The sequence below is a fragment of the Hyaloscypha bicolor genome (genome assembly GCF_002865645.1).
Source record: "Hyaloscypha bicolor E unplaced genomic scaffold K444scaffold_124, whole genome shotgun sequence".
Taxonomy (NCBI): domain Eukaryota; kingdom Fungi; phylum Ascomycota; class Leotiomycetes; order Helotiales; family Hyaloscyphaceae; genus Hyaloscypha; species Hyaloscypha bicolor.
The window spans coordinates 486,858-511,308 of record NW_020194626.1 but is presented as its reverse complement, the minus strand read 5'-3'; the positions used below and the strand labels follow the sequence as shown (position 1 = coordinate 511,308).

Sequence of the window (24,451 nt, the reverse complement as noted above, 5' to 3'; positions counted from 1 at the left end):
CCCTACTACCCCTTTCCCCCAAATCTACACCCCATTAATAGCCCAATGTCTCCCCCCTCCCATCCCACATCAATTCTCATCCTCGGCTCCGGCGCCTTCGGCCTCTCCACTGCCCTCGCCCTCACAGCTCGCCCCTGTTTCACCAACACCCGCATAACACTCTTAGACCGCAGTCCCTTCCCCTCACCAGACGGTTCCTCCATCGACACCTCACGGATAATCCGTGCCGACTATAGCGACCCTTCCTACGCCTCTCTCGCTGCCTCCGCGCAATCCCTCTGGCGCCAACAAGGCCCTTCTGAGCTCGGAGGAGAAGGACGATATTCAGAATGCGGGTTGGTGCTCGTAGCAGACAAGGGGCGACAAGGAGAGAGATACGTGCAAGAAAGTCTCGAAAACGTGAGAAAGATCTCAGGGCAGGAAGGGGAGGGTACAATACGGGAATTGAAGAATCGGAAAGAGATCGACGAAGCTGTTGGGACCGGTGGGGGCTCAGGAGATTGGGGATACGTCAACACGTCCTCTGGGTGGGCAGACGCAGAAGAGGGAATGAAGTGGATGCGTCGACGCGCTGAAGCTACAAACCGCATCTCCTTTGTCGTCGGCGAAGCAACTTCCCTTCTTAAAAACGGGAACAAGGTCCTCGGCGCCACTCTCAAAGACGGCTCCACCCTAAAAGCAGAGTTCACCATCGTCGCAACAGGCGCTTGGACAGGGAAACTCATCGACCTCCGCGGCCGCGCTACGGCTACAGGACAGGTTCTTTGCTACCTCGACTTAACAGAGCAGGAGCAGGAACGCCTAGGGAAAATGCCGGTTTTGCTTAACATGAGTACGGGGATGTTCATCATCCCTCCCAAGAACCGCGTCTTAAAGATAGCTCGCCACAGCTACGGATACGCCAATCCGGTTTCAATTCCTCACCCGTCCCCGTCCCCGTCCCCATCCTCTTCGGGAGAGAGGATCGAAGTCAGTGTCCCGAGAACCGCTCTGGATGATAAGCAGCTCTGGGTCCCGCGCGAAGGCGAACTCGCCTGCCGTCAAGCGCTACGGGAGATGATCCCTGAGTTGGGCGAGAGGAAGTTTAGCAAGAGTAAGATCTGTTGGTACACCGACACGCCCTCCGGAGACTTCTTAATTGACTATCACCCCGAACACGAGGGGTTGTTTTTAGCGACGGGAGGCTCTGGGCACGGATATAAGTTTTTGCCGGTTATTGGGGAGAGGATTGTGGATGTTGTAGAAGGGAAACATGGGGGGTGGGAGGGCGTGGAAAGGGAGCTGAGGGGGAAGTGGAAGTGGCGGGAGGAGAAGGTTGACAAGGTTGTTACGGAGGATGGGTCACGGGGCGGTAGACCGGGGATGGTGCTTGATGAGGAGTTGAGGAAGGGGAGTAAGTTGTAAATAAGGAGACGGATATCAGGCTTGGAGATTAGAATGGCACTCACAAGTTGTGAGGAACGACCAAGTTACAATCACAACACAGAATATAGAAGAAGACATAGTCTATCGTGCTTGAATTAGTCTATCTGTATGAAAGAGCAAATTCCGTGACAGCCTGTGCATGTCCTGAGCCTCCGTTCGCAGATATCCATCCACTACTAAACAGACCAGTCTGCAAATCAAGGCACCGACCTGCCACCACGACACAATAAAGAGAGGCCAGTAAGACGATCAACCGTTTGTCCGTACTGCCTATGAAAATTCCGCCTGGTATCCCCTGAAGCTCTTCCCCCACCTGGAAGCGTTCAGAAGAAATGTGTTTGTGACCAACGAGCAAATTAACTCTGCGATCAGTCCGAAGTCAATTAGGGACGGCATCTTCGACCTGCGCACATGCCATCGATCGAATGGGTGTGCAATCTATGTTCTTGGGTGGAAAAAGACAAGCATGCTAAAGACCAAATGTGAGCCGTCTTCGACTCTTCCGTGTACGCCGATGCAATGCAGAGACAACGAGGGCAGATGGTGGCTACCGCAAGACGTGATGAGGTGTCAAGTCGGTTCTGGGGATGCGCCAACCAAGTGCCAAAGCTTTTGAAAGGGTTCGTGAAATCGTAATCGACAATACTTGTACAAGTTGGGTGTGGAGATGTTGGTACATCGCGGTGTGGGTGGGTTGAATGATCGACCGCTAATGCAGACCTTGGTAACAAGATCAGACTTTCTTGAAGTCTTGAAAGGTGTTAGTATAAGGACAAGCAGACTAGACTGGTACAGCATACCTTGGAGCACCGGGTAGATCATTTCAAAGGCCTGGTAAATCTCCTCTCTAACCTTTGCGCCAGTCAAGACAATCTTACCGCTAACGAAGATCAGGAGCACAATCTTAGGCTTGATCATACGGTAGATGAGACCAGGGAACAACTCAGGCTCGTAAGAGCTGAAATTGTGATGGCGTGATGCAAGACCCTCCAAACGGATAGGGAACTTGATGTCACAGGAGCCGACGATGTTCTGGATCTTGAAGTCCGTGAACTTTGCGTTGAAGCCGAGCTTTTGAATGATGCGAGCATACTTTCGTGATGCAAGCTTCGAATCGTCCTCTGACTTTGCGCCGGTCACGACCATCTTGCCTGAGGCGAAGATTAAAGCAGTCGTCTTAGGTTCACGAATACGCATGATGACAGCCGCAAAACGCTGGGAAGGTTAGCAAGAACAAAGGAGAAGTTGAAGCCTAGAGTCAGCAAGTACCTTTGGGTTATATTCAGCGTTCCTCGCATGCAGGGCGATCGTCTTGAGATCCAAGCGGCAATCGAGATTGACCGTGGCAACGATGTTTCTTTACATGCAAGATAAGCCTCATGTATCAAGACTGAGGCGGAAGGGGTATACATACTGCAAGGTCGGAACAATACCACTCACGCCCTGCGTAGCACCAGGTGTTGCAGCAGGTGTCGCGGGAGTCACCCCATTGCCGTTCTGGCCTTGAGCACCCTGCTGTTGACCTCCATTCATCTGCCCGTTCCTCTGACCATTTTGCTTATCAGCCTCGGACGATGGAGGAGTCAGTTCGCCAGCGCCACCTGGGAATGAAAGGGAGCCGGGAGCGATGAAGGTCTTTGCCTGGGCGGCGTTGGACGGGTGGGTTTGTATTTGATCCATCTTGAAGAAGTTATGCGCTTCTTGTGAGAGTAGATCGCGAGTAGAGAGCAGGTCTATGGGAGGACTGATGTCAGATGGATATCTTGAGGATGACAATCGAGGAAGCTTTTGATCGCGACTCGAAGTCGAAGTATGAGGAGGTGGAAGAGTGTCAAAGGGTTGCGGGCTTTGTTCGCTGGGTCGAGAGAGGATGAGGTCGTACCGTTTGCGGGAGAAGAACAACTCAATGTCTCCCCTACAGTAGCCGCTGCTCGACGAGAGAAGAAAAGCGACGCGGATCCGATCTATTGATCGCGACCGACAACGACGGGGACAGTATTATGTATTGTAATAGAAACGCTATTGTGGGACCTCCGATGACTCTTTTGCGACGAAGCTGAAGGCGAACCGGATCGCGATCGCAAAGGCACAAAGACACTCCAAGCCGACCGAATCTTGGTCGCGCAGTTCACCTGGATCAATGAATGTATTGAACAGGGCACTATGATCTGTGCGCTGTTGCGGCGGAGACGGTGAAGACGGAGTGGAGGAGGGAAATGGAAGAAGTTGTGGGTTTTGTTGGTTATGATGACTAACCCGGATGTCGCAAAAAGGGTTCGAAATTGGAAGGGGCGGGCGGCTGTATATATATAAGGAATTTGCTGCCTCGCGAGGCGCGCAGGCAGCAACGAAGGCCGCACTAGCGTAAACTTTGGAGCCAGAGAGCGTTCTTAGCGCGCTTTCGACGGTGTTTGGGCCAATCACGGCAGCGCATTGGCGGGCCCCTGGGGTTTCAGTGCAAGGCCGCGCAACCAGGGGGTGAAGGAAAAGGAGAACCCGGGCGGGTCCTGCCTGATAAGAAGTTAAGAACGGGCACCCTTGAGGCTCGAGGCTCGGGGGCTTTGACCTGTGAGCAAACTTCCCAGTCTTCTTCGCATCACTTATCGCCATGTCGCAATGTCGCCATGTCGCCCCTCAACGCACGATGTTTCTTCGACTCGGCCACGATGTGGATGCGACGACGCGAAGAAAGAAAGAAAGAAACCAAGAAACCGCTGGCGTAAACCTCTAGATTCCACGGCCGGAGCTGCGCTCATTCATCATCCATCGCAGATGTGGCGTCGCCACAGTGGCACAGCCCACCAAACACACCACCAAAAAAAAAGAGTCCGACCGACCGACAAAAGCCGGCACGAGAAGGGCTCCCCGAAAACGACCGTCGAAGACACCAGGCTGCCAGGTCCTTTGTCTCTCGATCCCGTTCATCCCTTATTAGGGACTTCGGACCTCTGTCTCCCAAGGCTTGCGATACACCTCTGCGACAGTTCGACACCGAGCGCATTCAGGAGAAGGCTGAGGCGATATGTGATGCTGCATACAACGTATTGCTCCGCAGCGTATGGTAATGCATAGATGAACAGTGAGTCACCACAGTGCTGCCCAATTGCGGGCGGCGTGCGAGACAGGGGTGTGCCATCCCAGCCGCGACATATTCTTGTGCGAGAATTATGTGAGGGGCCGAAAGGGCTGCCTGGAAGCCACAATTAATCACAGTTATCGATCGGATCCTTCTGGGAAAAAGCACAAAGCACAAAGCGACGAGGACCACAAAAAGGAACAAAGGCGGAACGCGAGGAAAATTCACGAAGGCGATCAGTCCGTTGCGATGGCGCGATGGCGCGATGGCTTCGAGTCTTCGAGAACATGAATCGTGGAGTTGCGAGTCGCGACAATAATCGAGGCCCTTGCTTGCCCTTGCTCACCGAGCAACGCCAAGGGCTGCGGTCAGCTTCATCTTCCTTATCTGGCCTTCTTCATCCCCCCTATCAGCCCTCGCTCACCAATTTTCCGAGCCGCCTGCCCCTCATCTCATCAATCAGAAGTTGCTCACCCCGCCTTCTGCCATAAACCTCAAACCAGTGACGCGATTCAGTTTGCGACATTCCGCGAAACGGGACCCTCATTGCTGTTGTTTGGGCCGCGTCGAAGCGCTTGTCGTCATCACATGTCAATCCGTTTTCTGGACCCGATGAGGCTGAACCACAGGACCGAGGGATTGAGGATCGTCACGCCAACCGCAGAAAGAACACGATGGATGGGATCTGTGCAGCCTGATCCATTAGGGTTGTGATAGTTGCATGCCAACCACGCAATACTAGATACTGAATCGCCGAGTAGTCTCAGCTCATTGCCCGATACGATATCTATCTTGCATGCCGGGGTTGTCCTCGTATTCACGCCATCCTCACGATCCAGTCGGAATTTTCAAGGCAAACAAGTGTGCAGAGTCGAGAAAAGCTTCTGGAACTTGGCTTGTGTGCTAGTTACATGCCGAGCTGGAACGCAACCTAACTTCCAGGGCTGAGAATCCTTAGGATTCAGGCTAAGGCAGGATTCGGTCCCCCTTGCCGCAGCCTCATCCATAGTTCCTCAGCCTTCCTAATTGCGCCTTTTACTCTAAATTCCTTCTATCAAAACTCTGCACTTCAAGATGACTCAAAATGTCTTTTTAATCTGAAGAAAGACTTGGGGGTTCGAGTCCATTCCAGTCGTTCTCCTTTCAGAATTCAGCATTCTGCTAAATCAAAGGCCGAACTCCTCTTTGGTCGGATATCATTACAAAAATAGGTGAGAGAAACTCCCATCAAGCACAACTCTTTTACTACTGCAATTGCCGGTCCTCGTCAAGATCTTTGTTGCACGTGACGTGCACTTTCACGGCATGGAATCCCGTGCCTGAGGTCTATTTAAATTCTCTTCTTGTAAAGGAGGATCCCATGAGATGCGTTCCATGGCATCAAATGTGATAGAATCCATGGCCTGCTGTGGAGGGCACAAGACGGATTCAAAATGAATTCCTGTCTAATCAAAAAGACTCAAGGCTACCGTCTCATCAAATACCATTCTCTCGCTCCTTGGGGAAGGGATTAGGTGAATTGAGCACTTAGGCTTCCTTCACGCCATGAGACACTATTTACGTACCATGCCGTGAATACTATATACAAAGGAGTGTCTCGGGATGAATGACCTACGTGCAAAAGATATTCCCTGTTCCGTATGTAGGATGAAAAGTGTTTTCATCTGATGATCAGATGACATTGCAGGGGAAGTTTTAGGGACAGGAAATAATTCATTGTACTGGGAATCTTTGAAATACTGAAGTGAGGCGTAATAGAAAGTTGAATATTGAATAACTGGTGAATGTGGAAGTGTGCTGGGTTGGCTGAGACTTTGGAAAGCTGGTACACACGAGGAGACGTTCAGGAAGAGTCAACCCGAAGGCATCAGGAACTGTTCAAAGTCTGCAGCAAGCCTTGCGACGCCAAGCCATCCCGTGAGCCCACACCATACCATGCCACGAATATCGCTTCTTCAAAGGACGGGATGTCACCTGCCAAACAAGTTGTGGGGTCATTTCGCGATGGCACAACCAAGAGTCTGGAAAAGGGGAGATAAGCGTACCACCTATGCCAGCCAACCCCCCCGCTGACGTCTTCACTCACTCCGAAAATGAAATCAATTCGCAATATGTTTAGAAGACCTCTATTATTCTCAACTATATTCTTCTGCTATAGATATTCAATGTGCTTCAACCAATTAGACTAGCGCATCGAGGTCTGAACTGGGAGAATTTCCAAAAGCGCGAGCCCAACAAAGAAAGTATCTTCCTGTTCAAGTTCGAATCGGCCATGTATTCAAAACTGAATTCCTCGCTCAGAGAATTTCATTCTCTTCCATTCTTATAATTCCAAACACTCCTTCAGATCCTTAACGCAATAAAAATCGAAGCCCGATACCCAATACACTAGCAAAGCCTTCAAAATGCCTTCCGCAAGTTTGGGGGGCTGTTACGAACTGCTCGGCCTCACTAACGGGTGTACCGAGTTAGAAATCAAGAGCGCATACAAACGGCTTGCCCTCCTGCACCACCCAGACAGGAACAGAGGAAGCAAGAGATCAGGAGAGAGGTTCAAACTAGTTTGTCTACCCCTTCTTCCTTCTCATATGGTAAGATCCGACTTCGGGAAATACGCTGATGTATGGGATTAGATAAATAACGCATACGAGACCTTGATGAACGCTGCAAAACCACAGCCTCAACCGCAGATTTCACAACAGCGGTCGCAAGATGACTGTAGTGCGAAGCCAAGGGCCCAGTCGCGAAGTTCTCACCAGCAAAACCAACAACAAAGTTCCCGACCGCAAAGCTCACAACAACAAAACTCACAACAGCAAAGCTCCCACCAGCAAGGCTCCCACCAGCAAAATCCGCAACAACGGCGGCAGTCACGTGGAGGCTCTCGAGGAAAGAAACCAAACCGGCCCCTTTACCCGAGAGAAGTGGACTCCCAGACCGAGAACACGCTCATCGAGCACGCGCAGCAGGTCCGCAGAAACTGAGAGAGGCGTGGGATACTCCTAACGCAGAACAGCGAGGCCGAGAAGACGGAGTTAAAGATGCCTATCGAGAGGAATGTGGAAGTGGTGAACAGAGTCAGGCTCGTGACGCAAAGCCCGTAGTGCGCCTTTGGAACGCATACAGGAGATTATGGAGCTGTGGAGAGAGTAGGGGGACGTGAGGGCGCGGATGCTGGAGCAGATGCTTTGGATGGAAGAGATTATGGAAGCGATGGGAGTGGGAAATGGGTTGTGTGGATAAGGGCTTAGCAGATAAGTGGGGACGGAGGTTATTAAAGGGTCCAATAAGTGTACGACACAGCTAAAACAGGCATTGAACAAGATCAAACATTCGACGGTAATGAGATACTAGTTAAGTCTAAAGCAAGCCATGAAATCCATGTCATCCAATGATACGCTCATCTCAAGCCATGCCATGTCAAGTCATTCACTTAATGACTCCTGATCGCATGCCTTGCCTTGACAAGCTGCCTTCAAGGGATGGGATGCCATCCAATCATATACATTACAAACGCGTCCGATGCTCCTCAACAATGCCATGGCATGCCTTCCCATTCCATGCCATCCGATGACCCCATCGCATGGAATGCCCTAGAAAGCACCTCATGGGATGAACTTCACAAAACAGTGAATTTTTTTAAGTAAGGTCATCCCAAGGGGTGAAGCCACAGGCCAACAAACATTTCAAGCAAAACTAAAGGGTTTGTCTTTGAATTGTTGTTGCCATGCTTTTTGTCAGATCTGACTGTGAAAGCAGAAGGACCTTTTAGATCTTTGGAATAGTTAGAGCAGCCATTTTGCTAAAAGCCAAGATAGTTTCTCTTGAGTAATGTTCCCTCTAGTTACTCCTTTCCACTGGACTCAAGAGCAAGAGGGAATAGCAAAGAGTTAAGCAGGAAGAATCAGGGGCTTACCCGAACTTGTATCTTCAGAGTTGCAAACCTAACTTCCGAGCAAATTTTGAATCGTTCCAATGCACTTGGGCATCATAAGTCTCTGACTCCTTATTTCGCACCCCTCGACCTCCTCCTCGCCAACCCACTCCTCTCAGCCCCCTCACTAAAACTGGTTCCCACCCCAGAGTCCCTGCCACCTCTATACGCCTCCATCTCCTCATCCTCATCATCTGCCTCCGCAGCCAGAGGCTGAATAGCCGTCTCATCCATAATAAACTCCTCACTCTCCTCTTCCTTCACCTTCGGCACATATCTCAGCGGTGCCTGTCTCCCATAAGTCGGGAACGTCCTCGGGGTATCTGAAAGATCAAGTTCATCTGTTTCTTCCTCGCCTTCGGCTTCGACCTGACTAGCATCTGTTTCCTCCGTTTTCACCAACTCCGTCTTGACTTCTGTTTTCGGCGAGAAGATATATCGAATGGTAAGCCATCCTAGCAATGTGAACAGGATTTCTGAGAACCAGAATGCGGAGGTGAAGATGAGGAATGAGAGGATCCGATGGTTATACATTAACCATCTTATTCCTCCGAATCGGGCTGTGAATAGGACTCGCACATCGTAGACCTGTACTTCCTGTCCGGCTTGTAGTTCTAGCATCACGAAACCTGGGACGTTCTTCCATCCTTTGCTGAAAGATTGGGATTCGGTCATTGGTATGTGTAGGACCTCGGATTCCTGGCGCAGGCGGAGGATATATAACGGGAGGGATAGAAGACGTTCGGAGAGGGAGACGAGGCGGGATGTGTATGTTAGGATTGCTGGACGTCGAGAGTAAAACAACACGTCTTCTGGGGAGACAGTGCTTGTGCGCTTTATGATTGAGGTGGGGGATACTGGGAGTGTGGGCTTGTAGGTCGGGGGGAGGAGGGAGAGGGAAAGCATGAAGTTCCCTTGTGCAAGATTCGGTGGGGAGCGCGGGACGTTCAAGGAGACAATTATATCGTATGGCTGTTGAGAAACCAGGGAGGAGTCGAGAGCTGCGATACCGTATGGATTTGGTCCGTCTCTTTCAAATCAAAACATCAGCAGTTGTCATTGGTGAAGCAGGAATCTCCTACCCGTATTGCAAATGGATAACTCGCTCAATCCCTATCTGCGGCACGTAGTTGAGATAGAAGAGAATGTACGCAAACATCGCAAGTCCCAGAAGAATCGTGGATGTGATCATGAATAGGACCGTGTTGAGATATGTCTGCCGCGCTGGCTTGGAGGTCGCGACTCGGACAGGCGTGAGAATGAGATCCTGGATTCAGATTTAGCATTCGCTTTCCAATATAAGATAGGATTGACCTTACCATATTTCAGTCACAGCGCTGCCGAGAGCGGCAGGGACTGCACGTTGTGGTTCTGGCTGTTGTAGCCGGAGCTGTTGGCTGGAGGTGAAGCTTGAACGGAATGCCGTTGGGCGAGGCTGATCACATGTCTCTGGCAGCCTTCACCACTTCTCGAGAAAGGATACCCTGGCGATATTCACATCGGTTTCTTTTGAAAAGGAGGACTTCAGCTGCTTTTGATATTTAAATATGGGATGAAATTCGTCCCATCACTCAAAATATCCCAGCCACGGTTAGGACCCTCAGCTCCTTTCACGAGTCTTCATCATTGTTTGTTCAATCAATTTTTTCAGCATAAACTTGAATTTCATTCCTTGCTCTTCACTCTTGTCTCATTTATTTGCAATGCTGAAGTTCATATCCTACTCGAAACAAATCTCATGCTGGCCATCCATTTACGCAAAGTATCAACTCGAACAATTTATAAACACACAGATGTGCTTCCAAAGGCCCACTCGCTTTCCAAATTATTAGCAGTTCTGAAGATAATTGCTTGGCACCAGGCCCGGTCTACCATTCTTCCCAGCGACTTCTGCCTCCCACCATCCATCATCTTGGTGCCGCAACACTGCAAGGATATCTCCTTTCGCAAAGCTCAGTTCCTCGGGGATGGCCGCCTGATACATATAAAGTGCACGAGCTACAGAAGGTCAGCGTATTCTCTACGACGAAAGCCGAGAAACTTACCAAAATGCAGAATAGGACGCCCTTCCCTGTTGAACTGTCTCACCTCCGCAACGCTCTTGCTTCTTTGTCTGGAAGCCCCACCACTTCCATCTTGACCACCATAGTGGCTCATAGGCCTGGCATTTCCCGCTCGACTATTGGCACGTCCTTTCGATCCATAACCTTCATCGGGACCTGGAGCCAGCTGCATCGACATATCGTTATTAACATGGCTACTGCCTGGCCGATCTTGATCACGGAAGGGAGCTGGGGAAACAGCACGAGCAACATCATTTGGAGAGGTGTGTCGATAGTAGCCGAGATCAGAACCACGCTTTTGAGGCGACTCTGAATGAGGACGGCGCTGACTACCACCATATGGATTCGGGGAAGCTGAGCGGTATGCTTGCCTTGTATCTACCTGCATTCCGGGGCGTGGGGAGGCACTGCGTGGAGGAGCCGGGGAGGCTGCCCGTGGCATATCGTTTCCTCGAGTACCCGGGCGAGATTGTGACCCAGATCCGTATCCAGCTTGAGAATCAGAGCGTCCTTGGGAGTTGAACATGTTTTGAGTCTGGTCAACATATTTCTGCCTTGTTTGTTGCATTGCTTTTGAGGTGAAAGCTGGTTGAGGAAGTCCAAGTCGTTGCACTGGCTGGTCGTAAGATGGAGGTGGTGTGCCTCGCATACCTGCTATCAAAGCACCGTTTGCCATTTGAGCTCCTCCTGGTCGAGAGTTTGGCGTTGCTCCAGGGGCAGGAGTCGAGATACCATGATAGTTATCTGCGGACATTCGAGATGAGGAGGCCTTGGTGACACCCTTCAATTCTGCCAAAGCTTGGGCAATAGGATCGGCATCGTCCTCTTGCTGAGCTGCCTTGTTCTGGGCAGCCTTGCTCTTTCTGTCCGGGGTTGCCACGTCGAATACATTGTTCCCGACGTTAAGTTGATAGTTGGCGTTAGGATCAATTGGCTCGGGACTGCCTGTTGCCCTACCCGTGATCATATTGCGAGACTCCTGACCGTACGTCTGATCCCGTCGAGAGGGCGTAATTTGGCTATTATTCGTACGGCTGGCAGACCATGTATTTCGATTTGACGATGTCATTACTGTTGAATTATCCTTTTCCTTGTTGCTCTTGCGTCTAAACGGGCTGTGACTTTGGAAAAACCCACTCTTTTTCTTCAATAGGTTTCTCTCAGCAGGGGGGGCCGGTTGCTTCACTGGAGAGGTCTTGCCGCTGGGTGGCTCCTGGCTTGAGAACGAAGTGGGGTTGGAATACTCGCTCTGTGAATCTCGGCTGGAGGGTCTGGCAGGACTATGAGCCGAACTTCTTTCTGAAGGAGGACCCGTTCGACATAGCATAGTCATCCCATCCATTGGATAAGGGTCGTGAGGAACAGCTGCCAGTGGCCCATGCTGAGATTGATCGTAGCCGAGCCTGCTTGGTTGAGGCTGATAGTCTAGCTGTGGTGGTTTGCCCCTATCTGTCACCAGCTTTTGGGGAGTTATGGTAGCCTCGCGGCTGGGAGGGGTGCCCAGATCGTGACCAAGATCTCGTGCCAGGGAGGCTTGTGCATCATGATGGGATTCGTATGTTGAAGGTTGAGGTGATGAGCTTCTATAGGCGGGGTTTATCGTTCGCTGAAATTGGGCGACTGAGTAACTGTCGTCTTCGGATGCCTCAGACTGTGTGTCGCTAACATCACCCCGACAGAAGTTGATGTACTTCGGCGGATCTGGTATCTCCTGACCAGTGCCCCGTTCTTTGATGAATCTAACGATATCCTTTTCCACCTCGCAGTTCTCGAGTGATAGTCGAACCTTCTCACAAGACGCATCATCACTGACACAAACCGTCGAGGCTATGTTGGCAAAACTCCAAAGACTGCTCTTCATGAAATCCAGGCGCTCTTCCTCGAGATCTTGGAATTTGTCTGCCGCAGCCTTCCAGTCCCTATTCCATCTGCCCGTTGTCTCCTCGAGGATCTTGACCGCATTCTCGTATTCGGTGTTTGATGTCGCAAGGTTGATTTGAGTCTTCTCGAGCTTGGCCTTGTTCTTGCGTTCCTCTTGTCCCATGACCATGTGTCCTTGTGCCAGATAGCCCTTTATTTTTAGACATTCTTGCTCGTATCTGTCCCGCGTCTGGTATACGTCGTAAGTAAGAGTTTCTGAATGAAGTGGACAAGCCCTACCTTATTAACCTGCTGTGTCTGCCCAACCTTGACCTTCAATAGCTTTTCAATACCACCCTGAACAATTTTCCTACGCTCTTTCATAGCACCAGCAAACGCCGCCAGCGGCTCTTCGAGTTCTGTCTTCATTTGACCTGCGATATTCTGATGTGACTTGCCCATCTGCTCGACCTCCCCTCGTAGGACATCGAGTGAAGCGCGTAGCGTACCGGTCTCTTGAGACCCCAAGGGCTTACGTGATAATGACAGTAATTTACGAGCATATTCGTCTTCGATGGCGGCACGAGCTATGGAACATCGTCAGCAACATCTCCAAGAATTGGCAGCAGAGACACCGAAGTGTTTGTACCCGTGTAGAACGACTTCAACTCGTCGGATGTCTGCTTCGCATTGAGCATGCGCTGCAGAAGAGGCTCAACTCCCGCGTCGTCTTTTCCCCAGAAGTTATTGGCAAAGCTCAATGCCACAGAAGGGCCGTCCGACACAGTCCCAGGCATGATGCCCACGTTTACCTGGTTTATTCACGGATCGCGAGCAGGTGAAGACGCGTTCACCGAAGGATAGAGACGGAATTCCTGGGCTGGAATGCTGTACCGGAGAGATTAAGACGAAGTGTGAGAATCCAAACTGCTTGGAGTCGGTGGTAAGGAATGAAGAGGCTGGTATAAGTCAGGGATGTCCAGGCGAGCGGATTGTTTTGCTACTTCTCAGGTGCGTTGCCATGGCGACCTGTTCACCACCCCCGCCTTTTGTCGAGACCAGCGTCAACATGACCACACCAATAGTCGTGCCCAGCATGATCAACACAACTCACCAGCTGATGAAGAAGACGGTCACAAGCATGGAGTCCACGGAAGCCTCATCTTTTCTCGACGATGAATCGACCCCCGTGCGCCGGATTAAGCCATCTAAATGTCAATCAGCGCCGGAAAGCAAGATTCTATGCCAACAGCCACAGATCAACAACATCGTGGGTTTCAGTGGACGTGCTGAATCTTGAAGATCTCGGTTTTCAATTCCATCCTGGGTATTGAAAGTGATCGAAATACAATGTAAGATTACAGCAAACTTCTAGTCTTGATGCTGCAACTACGATCTTCAATTCAAGATAATCCATTGACGACCTGCTGCTTTGCGTTGTTCAGCGAATCCCTGAACATTCAGAATCCAATTCTCGCCATACAATCTTCCGCTCCAATGAGGATATTGACAAAAGGGGAACCATGCACTGCCAAATTCTGAACATTGGTAGCCTCACTCATTTCCAGCGCTTGCACGATCTCCAATGAGTGAATCATTAAGCTTCAAAGGTCGAATCCGACATCACATCAATGGCTGAGTGTACTTTTCTGTCAACGTTTCTCAACTGGGTTGCTTTTGTTGCTCGTCCGTCATCGGTGTTGAAATAGGGGTCTGCAATCTCTGTGCTCTCCTGCATCATTCAGGACTTCGCATCGCAAGCCAGGTCAAAGTATACGAGTATTGGAGCCCCCAGTAACCGCATTGCTATGAGAAAGTCAACAAGAATTGGCATGTTGGGATTGACCTCTGATTTCTGTTTCCGATGGAATGGTTAAGCTCATCTGAAACTCCGAGTAACGAGAGGGTTGTCTACGAGCATTCTTCAAACTTCCACAACCAGAACAACAATCTCAGTACCATTAATCGCTAGGCTGTAAATCTAGCTAGAGATCGTAGTGGACTCACAACAACTGAACTTATAATGATTCATAAATTATAATTCCTCCTTTGATAAATCCAGCAGGTAACAGCGATTCATTCCAGCCTTCTTTCCCTGCTGAATCAATGGCAGCGATCCCAACATTCACAGCCCAGCTGAATTGTAATCAATAAATGCAGCAAGCCGAAGGTCTTCGAAGAGAGACAAAGGCTTGTAAAATAACTTTGGCGGTACCTAAAGATTGACAACTGTTAATCACGTGTAGTACCGTCCCTATTGAGTTTAGCGGCGGCTCAAGCGCTTTGCTTCGACTGCACTGCGCTCACACGTCTTCTATCCTTCTATCGCGAACCTCCTTGCCCCGACTCCCTATACCACCCCTTCGACCTCCGCACACCTTTCATCAATGTCCATACCTCCCCGGTAGAACTTCTTTCGTCTTTAGGGATCGAGAGATAGCTCTGCGGGAGTGGGTCTGCGCAAGAACGCCAGCATCTTCGATGGTCAACCCAAGAGGGGGAGCTTTCACACCTTCGCCAGCGCAACAAACCATCGTGACAGGCGTAAGCCATTCACCGCACGGCTCCCATCACAGTACATTTAGTGCTGGCGCGAGTCCAAATACAAACAGTCCGACAGGATCAAACTCACTCGCCAAAATCGTCGTCGCGCAAGTCTACCTCCTGCTCAGCACCATCAAGGAAGATAAGGATCGCACAAAGTGGGAACAACAAGCTGAGCAGCTCAGAAAGGTAGTGTCTCGGCGTTATTGTCTGATGTTTGGGAAGCTAATTGTTGTCCGTTCTAGCTGATCGATGAACACGGCATGGAAGTATTTCAAAAATACTTCAGCCGTCTCGTGGTTGGCAATGCTCCTCAGATATTCCCTGGTCTCAACCGTTCGGTAGCCAATCCTGGCAACTATCAGATACTCGTATCCGAAGTGCGCAAGGTATCTCACGATGTTGACCAGGCTGGGAAAATTGCAGAGTCCATCGAGACGGCAAATGAGGAACTATTTAGGGATTTCGACCTCTCAACATTCATGGAGCATTTCAAGCTAGACGCGCTCGAGAAGACAATTCTAGCTTTGGCATTCAAGACCACCTCCAGGTCAGATTTAAAGACAAAAGGTATGTTGTCTCCCTTGGCTCGCTTTCTTAACCCCACAGTATTGCTTTCGACTCCTGCTAACGTATCAAAGCCGATGCCATTCTATCCGCCAACTTCGCCCCCTTCTTACAATCAATCGCACAGCATACCCCCGAACACGCCGATCTCACACCTGCCTTTCTTGCTGCGATTCTCGATAGGTTCATCCAAGAACATCCTCCTAATTTCGATCAACAAGCAAAGCACGATCTTATAATGGCTACACAGTACCGATACGCAAATGCTGAACAGGATATGACGCAGCCAACTGAAGTTCTTACATCGCTATACTTATTACACAGCCTCAGTGACAACAATCTCCTTACTTTGTATATTCAAAGAATGGGGCCCTCATTCACAGCGGATATCGAGACATGCCGAGATCGTCTGCGCACTGCCATGTCAATCATGAGAATCGATGAAGAACAGGTTTCGGCTGCACTGGTTTACACAGCGATCAGTCAGACCATCAAATTCTCGACGTCAACATTGGTCAACAGCTTGCGCCAGGAAGTTGCGCCAGACTTCAATTGGCAGAGAGTGATTGCGTACTTTGACCAGCCGGATTTTAGAATCACAAACCAGCAATTTCTCACCTTGTATGAAGCGCTTCGACCACTGGCAGCTGATGAAGTTCTCGACATCCAGCATATGTGGGGCGGGAACTGGCAGAATTCTGAGACACAACTGTCTTTTATCAGCGCCTTTGCATCTCTCACCCCTGAAGAGCTTGATGCGACAACTATTCCTGGACTGCAACCCTCGTTCGTTCTGGATGACTATGTTGGTTCAGACCCTGAGACTCAAGCCCGTGCCGCTCAAGCAGTGAGACATCCCTTGGTATCAGTGGAAGCATTATCGGCCATGTTCCATGTTGCTTTACATGAACCAACCGCCTCGGATACTATAGAAGCAAAGAGACTCTTCCAAGAGGTTGTCGTACCAAATCTCGACATTTTCTTGGTCTCAGCTTTTGCTGTTGCAAAGCCTTGGCCTGATCTGGCAATCGACACAATCAACAACCTGTTTGACCGTTTCTTGTACAAGTACGATCCCAATTACGACTTTGTACTTGAAAGCCTGTGGCGCAAAGACAAGGCATGGGTTGCACAGCGTCTAGTGGAGGCGCATGCCAAAGCACCCCTGGAGCTACCTACTATCCTTGACCATGCGCTCAGGCATTCATGGCTGGATGAACTGGTCTCCATGTGTAATGGATTCGGACTTGATCTAGCGGCTGTAGCGAACGCTCGTGGGTTCTTGGATTTGGGGAAGTGGGCAGAAATCCTATTGCCACGAAGACAAGAGCTTGCCAACTCCCTCTTAACCTTCCTCAACATCAAAGCACAACATGAGCTGGAATTCCAACGACAAGGCCGACTGCACAGCGTCATGCTCCCTGTAAAGACTATAGCTTCTCTCCTAGAGATTCTAGAGGAAATCTTACCCAAGTCGCCGTCACAGGAGTTAATTGTGGTCCAACGCTCATGCATCACCGCATATCCTCGTCTTATCAACTATGGAGATGAATTCGACGATATCATTGATGCCAATGGCAGGGACAAGAATTCATTGCCTCCGGAAGCAAACAACAAGATGGAGGAACATTACAAACGCATGTACAGTGATGACGTCCCGGTCAAAACCGTTGTCGAAGCCCTCGATCGCTATAAGCATTCACGCGATCCGGCCGATCAAGATGTCTTCGCCTGTATGATCCATGGGCTCTTCGACGAATATATTCTCTATGGCACATATCCCCTGGAGGCGTTAGCGACCACAGCTGTTCTGTTTGGAGGCATCATCTCCCAAAAGCTCATCTCAGGCTTATCACTGGAGATTGGTCTTGGCATGATTCTCGAAGCTGTCCGAGACCACCCTCCGGAGGAATCCATGTACAAATTCGGCCTCCAGGCACTTATGCAGCTCTTTTCCCGACTCAGAGAATGGCCAGGATTTTGCAAGCAGTTGTTGGCAATTCCGGGACTGCAAGGAACAGAGGCCTGGAACAAGGCAGAGGACGTCGTCCGCAATCAACAGGATGATGAGCCCCGTCTAAATGGAGGATCAGGTATCACGAACGGCAACATCGACGACATGATAGCTCCTGAACCAACTGCTCCACCTTTCAGGTCATTGCATGTGGAACCCCCTCGATTCGAAACGGAGGCCCCCAGTGAAGATACCCAGGACAAGATTCAGTTCGTCTTGAACAACATCACCTCCGATAATCTTAAGACTAAGTTCATTGAACTGAAAGACTTTGTGGATGACAACAGCCAGCAGTGGTTTGCAGGTCATCTCGTCAGGGAGCGAGCCAAGATGCAGCCAAACTTCCAGGACTTGTACCTCAGCCTGATTGAGCTTTTCAACAAGAAGGCCCTGTGGGCTGATGTACTTCGAGAAACATATGTCAGCACGTTCAAGATGTTAAACGCGGAGGCTACCATGCAAAATACCGTCGATCGACAACACCTGAAGAACCTCGCAACATGGCTGGGTTCTCTCACGCTTTCTCGTGATAAGCCGATCAAGCACAAGAACATCGCGTTCAAGCAACTCCTCACTGAAGGCTACGACACCCAGCGACTTATCATTGTAATCCCCTTTGTCTGCAAAGTATTGGAGGAAGGCAAGAAATCAACCGTGTTTAGGCCACCCAACCCTTGGGTCATGGATATCATCAAAAATCTCATCGGACTTTATGAAAAAGCCGAGATCAAGCTCAACCAAAGATTCGACATTGAGGTGCTTTGCAGGGAGCTAGAGCTAGATCACAAGACCATCGAACCCTCATACGAAGCGTTGGAACGAGCTCCGCTCGTTGAAGAGGCAACTGATGTGATGGCCGCCGAAGTCATGGACAGATTCGACAACTTGTCAATGAATGGTATGGGTGGTGGGGCTGCCAGCGGGCGATTCTCGCCTCAAGAAATCACATCATCTATTCCTGATCTTGGCCCCATGCTGGTGTATCCTCCTGCAAACGACATGGTCAATCAAGCTCGTCTGCAAGAGATTGTGAGAACTGCAATTACTCGAGCGGTTCATGAGATCATTTCCCCGGTCGTGGAACGTTCTGTCACCATTGCAGCTATATCAACTTGTCAGATGATACATAAGGACTTCGCCACTGAACCCAATGAGGCCAGAGTACGATCTGCAGCGATCAATATGGTAAAGAAGACTGCCGGAAGCCTTGCATTGGTGACTTCCAAGGAACCATTGCGAGCAAGCATGACCAACTACATCCGGGCTTTATCTGGCGAATTACCACAGGGTTTGCCAGAAGGTACTATCATAATGTGCGTTAACTCGAACTTGGACCTCGCCTGCAGCCAAGTTGAGAAAAAGGCCGAAGAGCGTGCTGTGCCTGAGATTGAAGAGATGATGGAAGGCGAATTGGAGGCCCGTCGACATCACAGGATCACCCGGCCAGACGAACCCTATGTTGACCCACACCTGAGCCGCTGGTCGTGGACAATTCCACACCCGTACAAATTGCAGCCGAATATGAGTGGTCTCAACCAAGAACAAATGGCCATCTACGACGAATTTGCACGCCCACCGCGGGTTGCGGCGAGTCTGAGTGGCACCACTCATGTTGCATCAGGGTCGGATGCCACGAGATCTATGGCAAATGACATCCTCCAGGACCAGTACCCTTCGGTGCCACACCTTCCAACTTCCACGGAGCCGGCTACAATGCCACACCTCAACCCTCAGCAAGCAGCATACGCTCAGCCAAACGCCTCAATGGTCAATGGAAGAGTATCTACATTGCCTGCAGATCCCCGAGCATACGGAGACAGAGTTGAGAAGGCCCTTGCGGAGCTGGCCCGTGTTGCTTCGGAAACACCCGAGCAGCATTATCTTGATCTGCCACGGCCTCATCCTGTCCTCGACGTTCTGGACCACTTGTACAGTATGATCATCAGAAGTGCCCAAGGACCCGAAGCCTTTGACATCTTGATCGTTGACCATATCTGCAAAATCTTATTTGGTGGTGCTGCACAGGACCTCGTCATCGAGTGCTTGGTTCACGTTCTCGAGAACATCTGCAGAATCGGAGGTCGAACTGCCAGCCGGGTAGCTGTTGTCATCGCTCACCAGCCAGGAGAGAATTTGTTGCGCGTGCCAGTCGCTACTTCATTGATCAAAGCTGAGATGATTGATTGGCGCAGAATTGATGCAGAGGCCTCGAAAGCCATTTTGGGCAAGAAGGAAGAGTCGCTTCAGTTCCTTTCATCACTTGTAGACGCAGTCCTACTAAACGATCGCCCTATCGCGCTCTATGCGGATCTCGTGAGCAGCTTGGAGGCTGCTTGGAAGTGGATCGAAGAGGAACCCACTCTGGAAGCTGGCCAACAGCTGAAGCAAAAATTGACCAGCTCTGGCTTGGGCCAAGTGCCTGGCCGCAATACTGATGACCGCCTTGCTGCTCGCCAAGACCAAATGGACTATGTTTTCGATGAGTGGGTTCACCTCTGCAACAATCCGAACGCTTCAGAGAAGGCAGCGTCACATTTCATCTCCCAGATGTACAACAAGCAAATCATCAACAACCGGGATGACTTGTGCTTGTTCTTACGACTGTCTATCGACTCGAGTGTTGAACGTTTCGAGGTGCACGTTTCGAATAATGGTAGCCTCCACGATGCCTTTATTCCCACGGACGCTCTAGCGAAGCTGATTGTTATGCTCATTAAGCGTCGTGAGCAGGAAGGTGAGGTCAAGGTTGACAAAGCTGCCTTCCTCAAATCGATCATGTCGCTGATCGTTCTTGTGCTTAATCATCACCATGTGATGCGAGGAGAGCAATTCAACGAGAAGGTGTTCTTCCGATTATTTTCGATGCTGCTCTCAGAGATCGGCAATTCTGGAGATGAGCTTTCTGAAGCCGATCATCAGGAGATCATATTGGTGTTCGCAAAGATTCTTCTGGACGTTCGCCCTTCTTACTTTCCGGGCTTTATGTTTGCTTGGTTGGCCTTGATCGCCCATCGAAACTTCTTGCCTACCCTGATGAGACTCCCATCTCAGGCTGGATGGGAATCCTTCTCTGACATAATGGAGAACATGATGCTTTATGTTGGTGAGCTTCTGAAGCCACTTCATGTCGCACAAGTGACCAAGGAGATCTATCGAGGTGTCATGAAGATTCTGGTCATCTTGCAACACGACTACCCGGACTTCTTGGCTGCTTATCATTCCAAGCTCTGTGCCAACATCCCGGGCCACTGCACGCAGATGCACAATATCATACTGCATGCCAACCCGGCACCCTACTCGAAGATGGCAGATCCAATGCAACCCGGTTTGAAGATTGATCGTATCGAGGAGATTCGAGAATCGCCCGAGATTGTGTACGATGTTGAGGGGCCACTTCGACAAATCGGATTGTTCGATGTCCTTGATCAAGCTCTGCAGAGCGGCCCGTCAGAGGATGCGGTTGCACACATTGCACATGCGATCCAACGATCCAAGATTCGTCAATCTGGTGTTGGCTTTGTTTCCATCAACGTTGATCAAAAGCTGATCCAGTCCATAGTCATGCATGTAGGTATGCACTCAATCGAAAGAGCGAATCAGAAAGGTGGTCCAACTTTCGTTCGCGGGTCTCCTGATGCTGCTCTGCTATCCATGCTCGTTCATGAGCTTCAGCCAGAGGCACGATATTTCTTCATCAATAGTATCGTTGACCAGCTTCGATTTCCCAACACGCATACGCACTACTTCAGCCAAGCTCTCCTGGAAATCTTTGGCAGCGACAACGTTGATCCAGAGGAGTCCGATATTCGTCAACAAATTACTCGAATCTTGTTGGAGCGCTTAGTTGGCATGTGGCCGCACCCTTGGGGTCTGATTGTTACTATCATGGAACTTATCAAGAACGAAAAATACATGTTCTTCGATCTGCCCTTTATCAAAGCATCACCAGAGGTAAGGCATCCAAACTCTTCCCACGAATTAGTGCTAATTTGCTTCCTTAGGTTGTTGATCGTTTCGCTGCATTGGCAGCGCGTCCAATGTAAAGCAACAATCGGTGTAGAAGATTTTTCGAGATCAAGAACAACACCTTTAAGATGCACTTCACATCTGAATGTTCATCTTACTCTCCATCATACCCAACTCCTCCCATGGAAACACCAACGTTATTGGTCCGTTTTCAACTTGTTACATAACCTATCAAACACAACGGCGTTCTCTCATTGTCCTAGATCTAAGGATTTGTTCTCTGCATAGCGAGCGATGGGTCGGGTTTTTGCGAGATTTGCAACACTACAGGTGGGGCAAGGCACGAAAGAAATTTCCTAATAATGCATCCTACATGATAATGTTTCCCTGCCTGCCACTTTGTACGAGGGTGCGAGAGGGCGGGCAAAATGCGGCATGGGGCGTGGGTAAAACAGACATATGGCGTGGAAATGGTTTTGCTTAATGCTGTCATCGGGGACGGCTCTTTGTATGTACCATAAAACGGAGTTTGTGACCTTCTGGACATTTTCCAAGACAACCTCTTGATTCTGGTCTTAGACCCGTGAAATATGCTGCAGATATTCGAGAAGCCTCGACTTTGAGGGATCTTTTGTTAGCTCTGCAGGATCAGGCAGCCACTAGAAGGCTACTTCCTTGATTTGCCGCAAGAAAGTCTAATTGTAGCAATGACGATGGAGGTTGTGGTTTGATGATCGTCAAGCCTAATAAGAATACAGGTAACGCTACGGACGGTACTGTAGTCAATGTTCCCCAAAAACGCGCCGAGGTGAATTAAGCAACAATACACATAATGTGGAAAAGGAGGAGAAGGTAGGATACCACTAAGATAGGGTCTCCTATCACTCTCTTCATAAGAATCAAGTGCCTTTTTCTCCTGTTTCGTTATGTAGGAGAGAATTTGATAAAGTCACGATGGTTCTACCACACTCAACAGCTCTCTCTCTCCTCCTTCCCCTCTCCGCGGCTCAAAACTTCTCCGCTTGGTCTCCCCCAGGGCCAGGAGATGTCCGGTCCCCGTGTCCAGGCCTCAGTTCTCTTACGAGCCACGGTTTTATCTCACATAACGGCAAAATCCTTACGATTCCCATTCTTATTAATGCCCTCAACGATGGAATGAATGTTGGAGCCGATTTCGCCACAGTCATAGGAGGAGCGGGCCTCCTCTCGGCCCCAGCGAACCTCCCCTCTACCTCCTTCGACCTGGGCAACCTGAATGAGCATAATTTCCCTATTGAGCATGATGCCAGCTTGAATCGGGCGGATAATTATGAGAATAATGGAGAAAATCATTCGTTCAACCGAACGATTTTTAAATCGGCCTTGGCGTATTACGACGGGATGAATGCTACGAGTATTCCGGTTGCTGCTGAGGCGAAGTGAGCGCTGCACTGCTGCTCCTTGATCGAGAATGGGGAGGTGGCTGATCTGATAGGTATAATCGGGTCATTACAGAAGGGAAGCGGGGTCCAAAGTTCATTTATACACCGCAGCAGTTTATCCTTTCTTATGAGGAGACTGCCATTTATATTTCTGTGATGGGTGATCTCATTTACGGGGCTGCTCCTGTTGAATATGTTCATGTCTCCTTTGATGGGTCGTGCTGTTAACTTGGGGGAGAGGAGCTGCTTATATCACAATTAGATCAGGTGAGACTTCCGTATGTTGAGGGATGGAGACCTCCTACCAAGCAGACGAATTTGTTGACCTTGGGCGACATGGTTTTCTCTCGCAATGCAGCGAATGGAGAAGTGATTCCTGAGGGATTGGAATTTACAACGAATACCTTGAAATTGGCGTTCGGGGGCTATGATCCCATCATCGGACTACTAGTGCACGTATTATGAGAGGAGGAGAAGTAGGATAGAGGGCTCTTGGAGTTCAAGTGTATAGCTTCTCATGAACGGAAAATAGATTTATGGGCTATGATCGGCAAAGTATTTCTCGTCCCCTTGCACCCATTGTCTGAACATCTTGGAGTGTATTCTCCTTCCATCCACTCAGAGCAGCGTCTATCATTGTTGCTGCCAGTTCATCCACTCGTAAGCAAGATTTAGTTCCCATCATCCATCCCATGAAATCCCGTGGACTCTTGATATCTTTCGATATCACGAAACCTGACTTGACGATTAAGGTCTCCCAAGGACCTTTCGTTTCTTCCTTGGTGGCGAAGCCGAGCATATTCTCTTCCGCTCGTCCCTTCACAGATCGTTAGTAAGGCGTTGAGAAGCATTGTAGGAGCTTTCTTGCCTTCGTCTTCCTCATCTCTCCCTTGAACCATAATGGTTTCTCCTGGTTTCTCTCAGTTGTCGCTCCACTAAGATGAATGTACCGAAACTTCTTCTCAAGAGTTTTAGAGAATCCATTCCCGAAAGCAAGTGGATAATCCACTTCTAGGACTTTATCTCCAACAGTAGTTCCCATGCACCTGCGGTTATCAGCCAGAATCTAGGGGAGGTAGGAGAAGAGGAAAGTGCTACCAAATACACGCATCAGCACCCGCCAATTCCTTCAAGACAGGCACTGGATATGAGTTAAAGTCTTCCATGATCACGACATTCAATTTCGGGTCATTGATAACAGAATCAGGGAGTTGGCGGCGTGACAGTACAACGACCGATGTGATTGTGGGGTTTCGAAGACATTGTGAGAGAACCTCACTCCCAATGAAGCCTGTGCAGCCGGTGAGTATGAACTTCATACTGATCCTTGATTTGAATTGCAGGATCTCAAAGGCAAAGTTGGTCGAAGGAAGAAGTGTAGTTCTGGCTTGTATTTCTTGAAGGTATAAACTCCGTTATCACCGGTAAATACAAACAGGACGAGGCTGAGCCATGTAAGAGTGTGAGGGGGGAATAGGGCCAAACTATACCTAGAACTATGGATTTTGGACCATACCCAGATGCTCTTAATAGCTAAATAACTAGAATTGCCTAAAGTATTGTCGAACTTGTACAGTAAAG

The 24,451-nt window shown here is 49.7% G+C and overlaps 9 protein-coding genes across 9 annotated transcripts; 4 read left to right on the top strand and 5 right to left on the bottom strand.

Annotated features, from left to right (window-relative positions):
* Positions 1-45: 45 nt before the first annotated feature.
* On the top strand, positions 46-1,519 carry K444DRAFT_633281 (FAD dependent oxidoreductase; the record flags this gene model as incomplete). The annotated part of the gene is made up of 2 exons (XM_024883593.1): positions 46-1,393; positions 1,506-1,519. 2 exons carry the CDS (start codon positions 46-48, stop codon positions 1,517-1,519), a joined length of 1,362 nt encoding a protein of 453 aa, XP_024732639.1.
* Positions 1,520-2,158: 639 nt separating this feature from the next.
* K444DRAFT_633280 (TATA binding protein) lies at positions 2,159-3,105 on the bottom strand (the record flags this gene model as incomplete). Its single annotated transcript, XM_024883592.1, has 4 exons — positions 2,159-2,175; positions 2,226-2,640; positions 2,695-2,782; positions 2,840-3,105. 4 exons carry the CDS (start codon positions 3,103-3,105, stop codon positions 2,159-2,161), a joined length of 786 nt encoding a protein of 261 aa, XP_024732638.1.
* A 170-nt stretch (positions 3,106-3,275) lies between these two features.
* K444DRAFT_78213 (uncharacterized protein) lies at positions 3,276-4,397 on the bottom strand. The gene has a single exon (XM_024888708.1). It carries the CDS (start codon positions 4,033-4,035, stop codon positions 3,445-3,447), a length of 591 nt encoding a protein of 196 aa, XP_024732637.1. The 5' UTR covers positions 4,036-4,397; the 3' UTR covers positions 3,276-3,444.
* Positions 3,835-4,627, top strand: K444DRAFT_78185 (uncharacterized protein). The gene has a single exon (XM_024888707.1). It carries the CDS (start codon positions 4,042-4,044, stop codon positions 4,495-4,497), a length of 456 nt encoding a protein of 151 aa, XP_024732636.1. The 5' UTR covers positions 3,835-4,041; the 3' UTR covers positions 4,498-4,627.
* Positions 4,628-8,219: 3,592 nt separating this feature from the next.
* K444DRAFT_616796 (uncharacterized protein) lies at positions 8,220-9,963 on the bottom strand. Its single transcript, XM_024880995.1, has 3 exons — positions 9,755-9,963; positions 9,518-9,702; positions 8,220-9,465 (listed from the first exon to the last, which is right to left on the bottom strand). Exons 1-3 carry the CDS (start codon positions 9,755-9,757, stop codon positions 8,508-8,510), a joined length of 1,146 nt encoding a protein of 381 aa, XP_024732635.1. The 5' UTR covers positions 9,758-9,963; the 3' UTR covers positions 8,220-8,507.
* Positions 9,964-10,013: 50 nt separating this feature from the next.
* On the bottom strand, positions 10,014-13,300 carry K444DRAFT_567828 (uncharacterized protein). Its single transcript, XM_024877182.1, has 4 exons — positions 13,008-13,300; positions 12,659-12,945; positions 10,481-12,608; positions 10,014-10,433 (listed from the first exon to the last, which is right to left on the bottom strand). Exons 1-4 carry the CDS (start codon positions 13,153-13,155, stop codon positions 10,264-10,266), a joined length of 2,733 nt encoding a protein of 910 aa, XP_024732634.1. The 5' UTR covers positions 13,156-13,300; the 3' UTR covers positions 10,014-10,263.
* Positions 13,301-14,839: 1,539 nt separating this feature from the next.
* On the top strand, positions 14,840-21,526 carry K444DRAFT_633276 (Not1-domain-containing protein; the record flags this gene model as incomplete). The annotated part of the gene is made up of 4 exons (XM_024883591.1): positions 14,840-15,091; positions 15,148-15,472; positions 15,544-21,434; positions 21,485-21,526. 4 exons carry the CDS (start codon positions 14,840-14,842, stop codon positions 21,524-21,526), a joined length of 6,510 nt encoding a protein of 2,169 aa, XP_024732633.1.
* Positions 21,527-22,403: 877 nt separating this feature from the next.
* K444DRAFT_645438 (Cloroperoxidase) lies at positions 22,404-23,335 on the top strand (the record flags this gene model as incomplete). Its single annotated transcript, XM_024885087.1, has 3 exons — positions 22,404-22,867; positions 22,924-23,093; positions 23,133-23,335. The coding sequence occupies 3 exons, from the start codon at positions 22,404-22,406 to the stop codon at positions 23,333-23,335; spliced, it is 837 nt and encodes a 278-aa protein (XP_024732632.1).
* Positions 23,336-23,361: 26 nt separating this feature from the next.
* Positions 23,362-24,400, bottom strand: K444DRAFT_567822 (uncharacterized protein). Its single transcript, XM_024877181.1, has 4 exons — positions 24,361-24,400; positions 23,969-24,266; positions 23,739-23,916; positions 23,362-23,687 (listed from the first exon to the last, which is right to left on the bottom strand). The coding sequence occupies exons 2-4, from the start codon at positions 24,187-24,189 to the stop codon at positions 23,412-23,414; spliced, it is 675 nt and encodes a 224-aa protein (XP_024732631.1). The 5' UTR covers positions 24,190-24,266; positions 24,361-24,400; the 3' UTR covers positions 23,362-23,411.
* Positions 24,401-24,451: the final 51 nt, after the last annotated feature.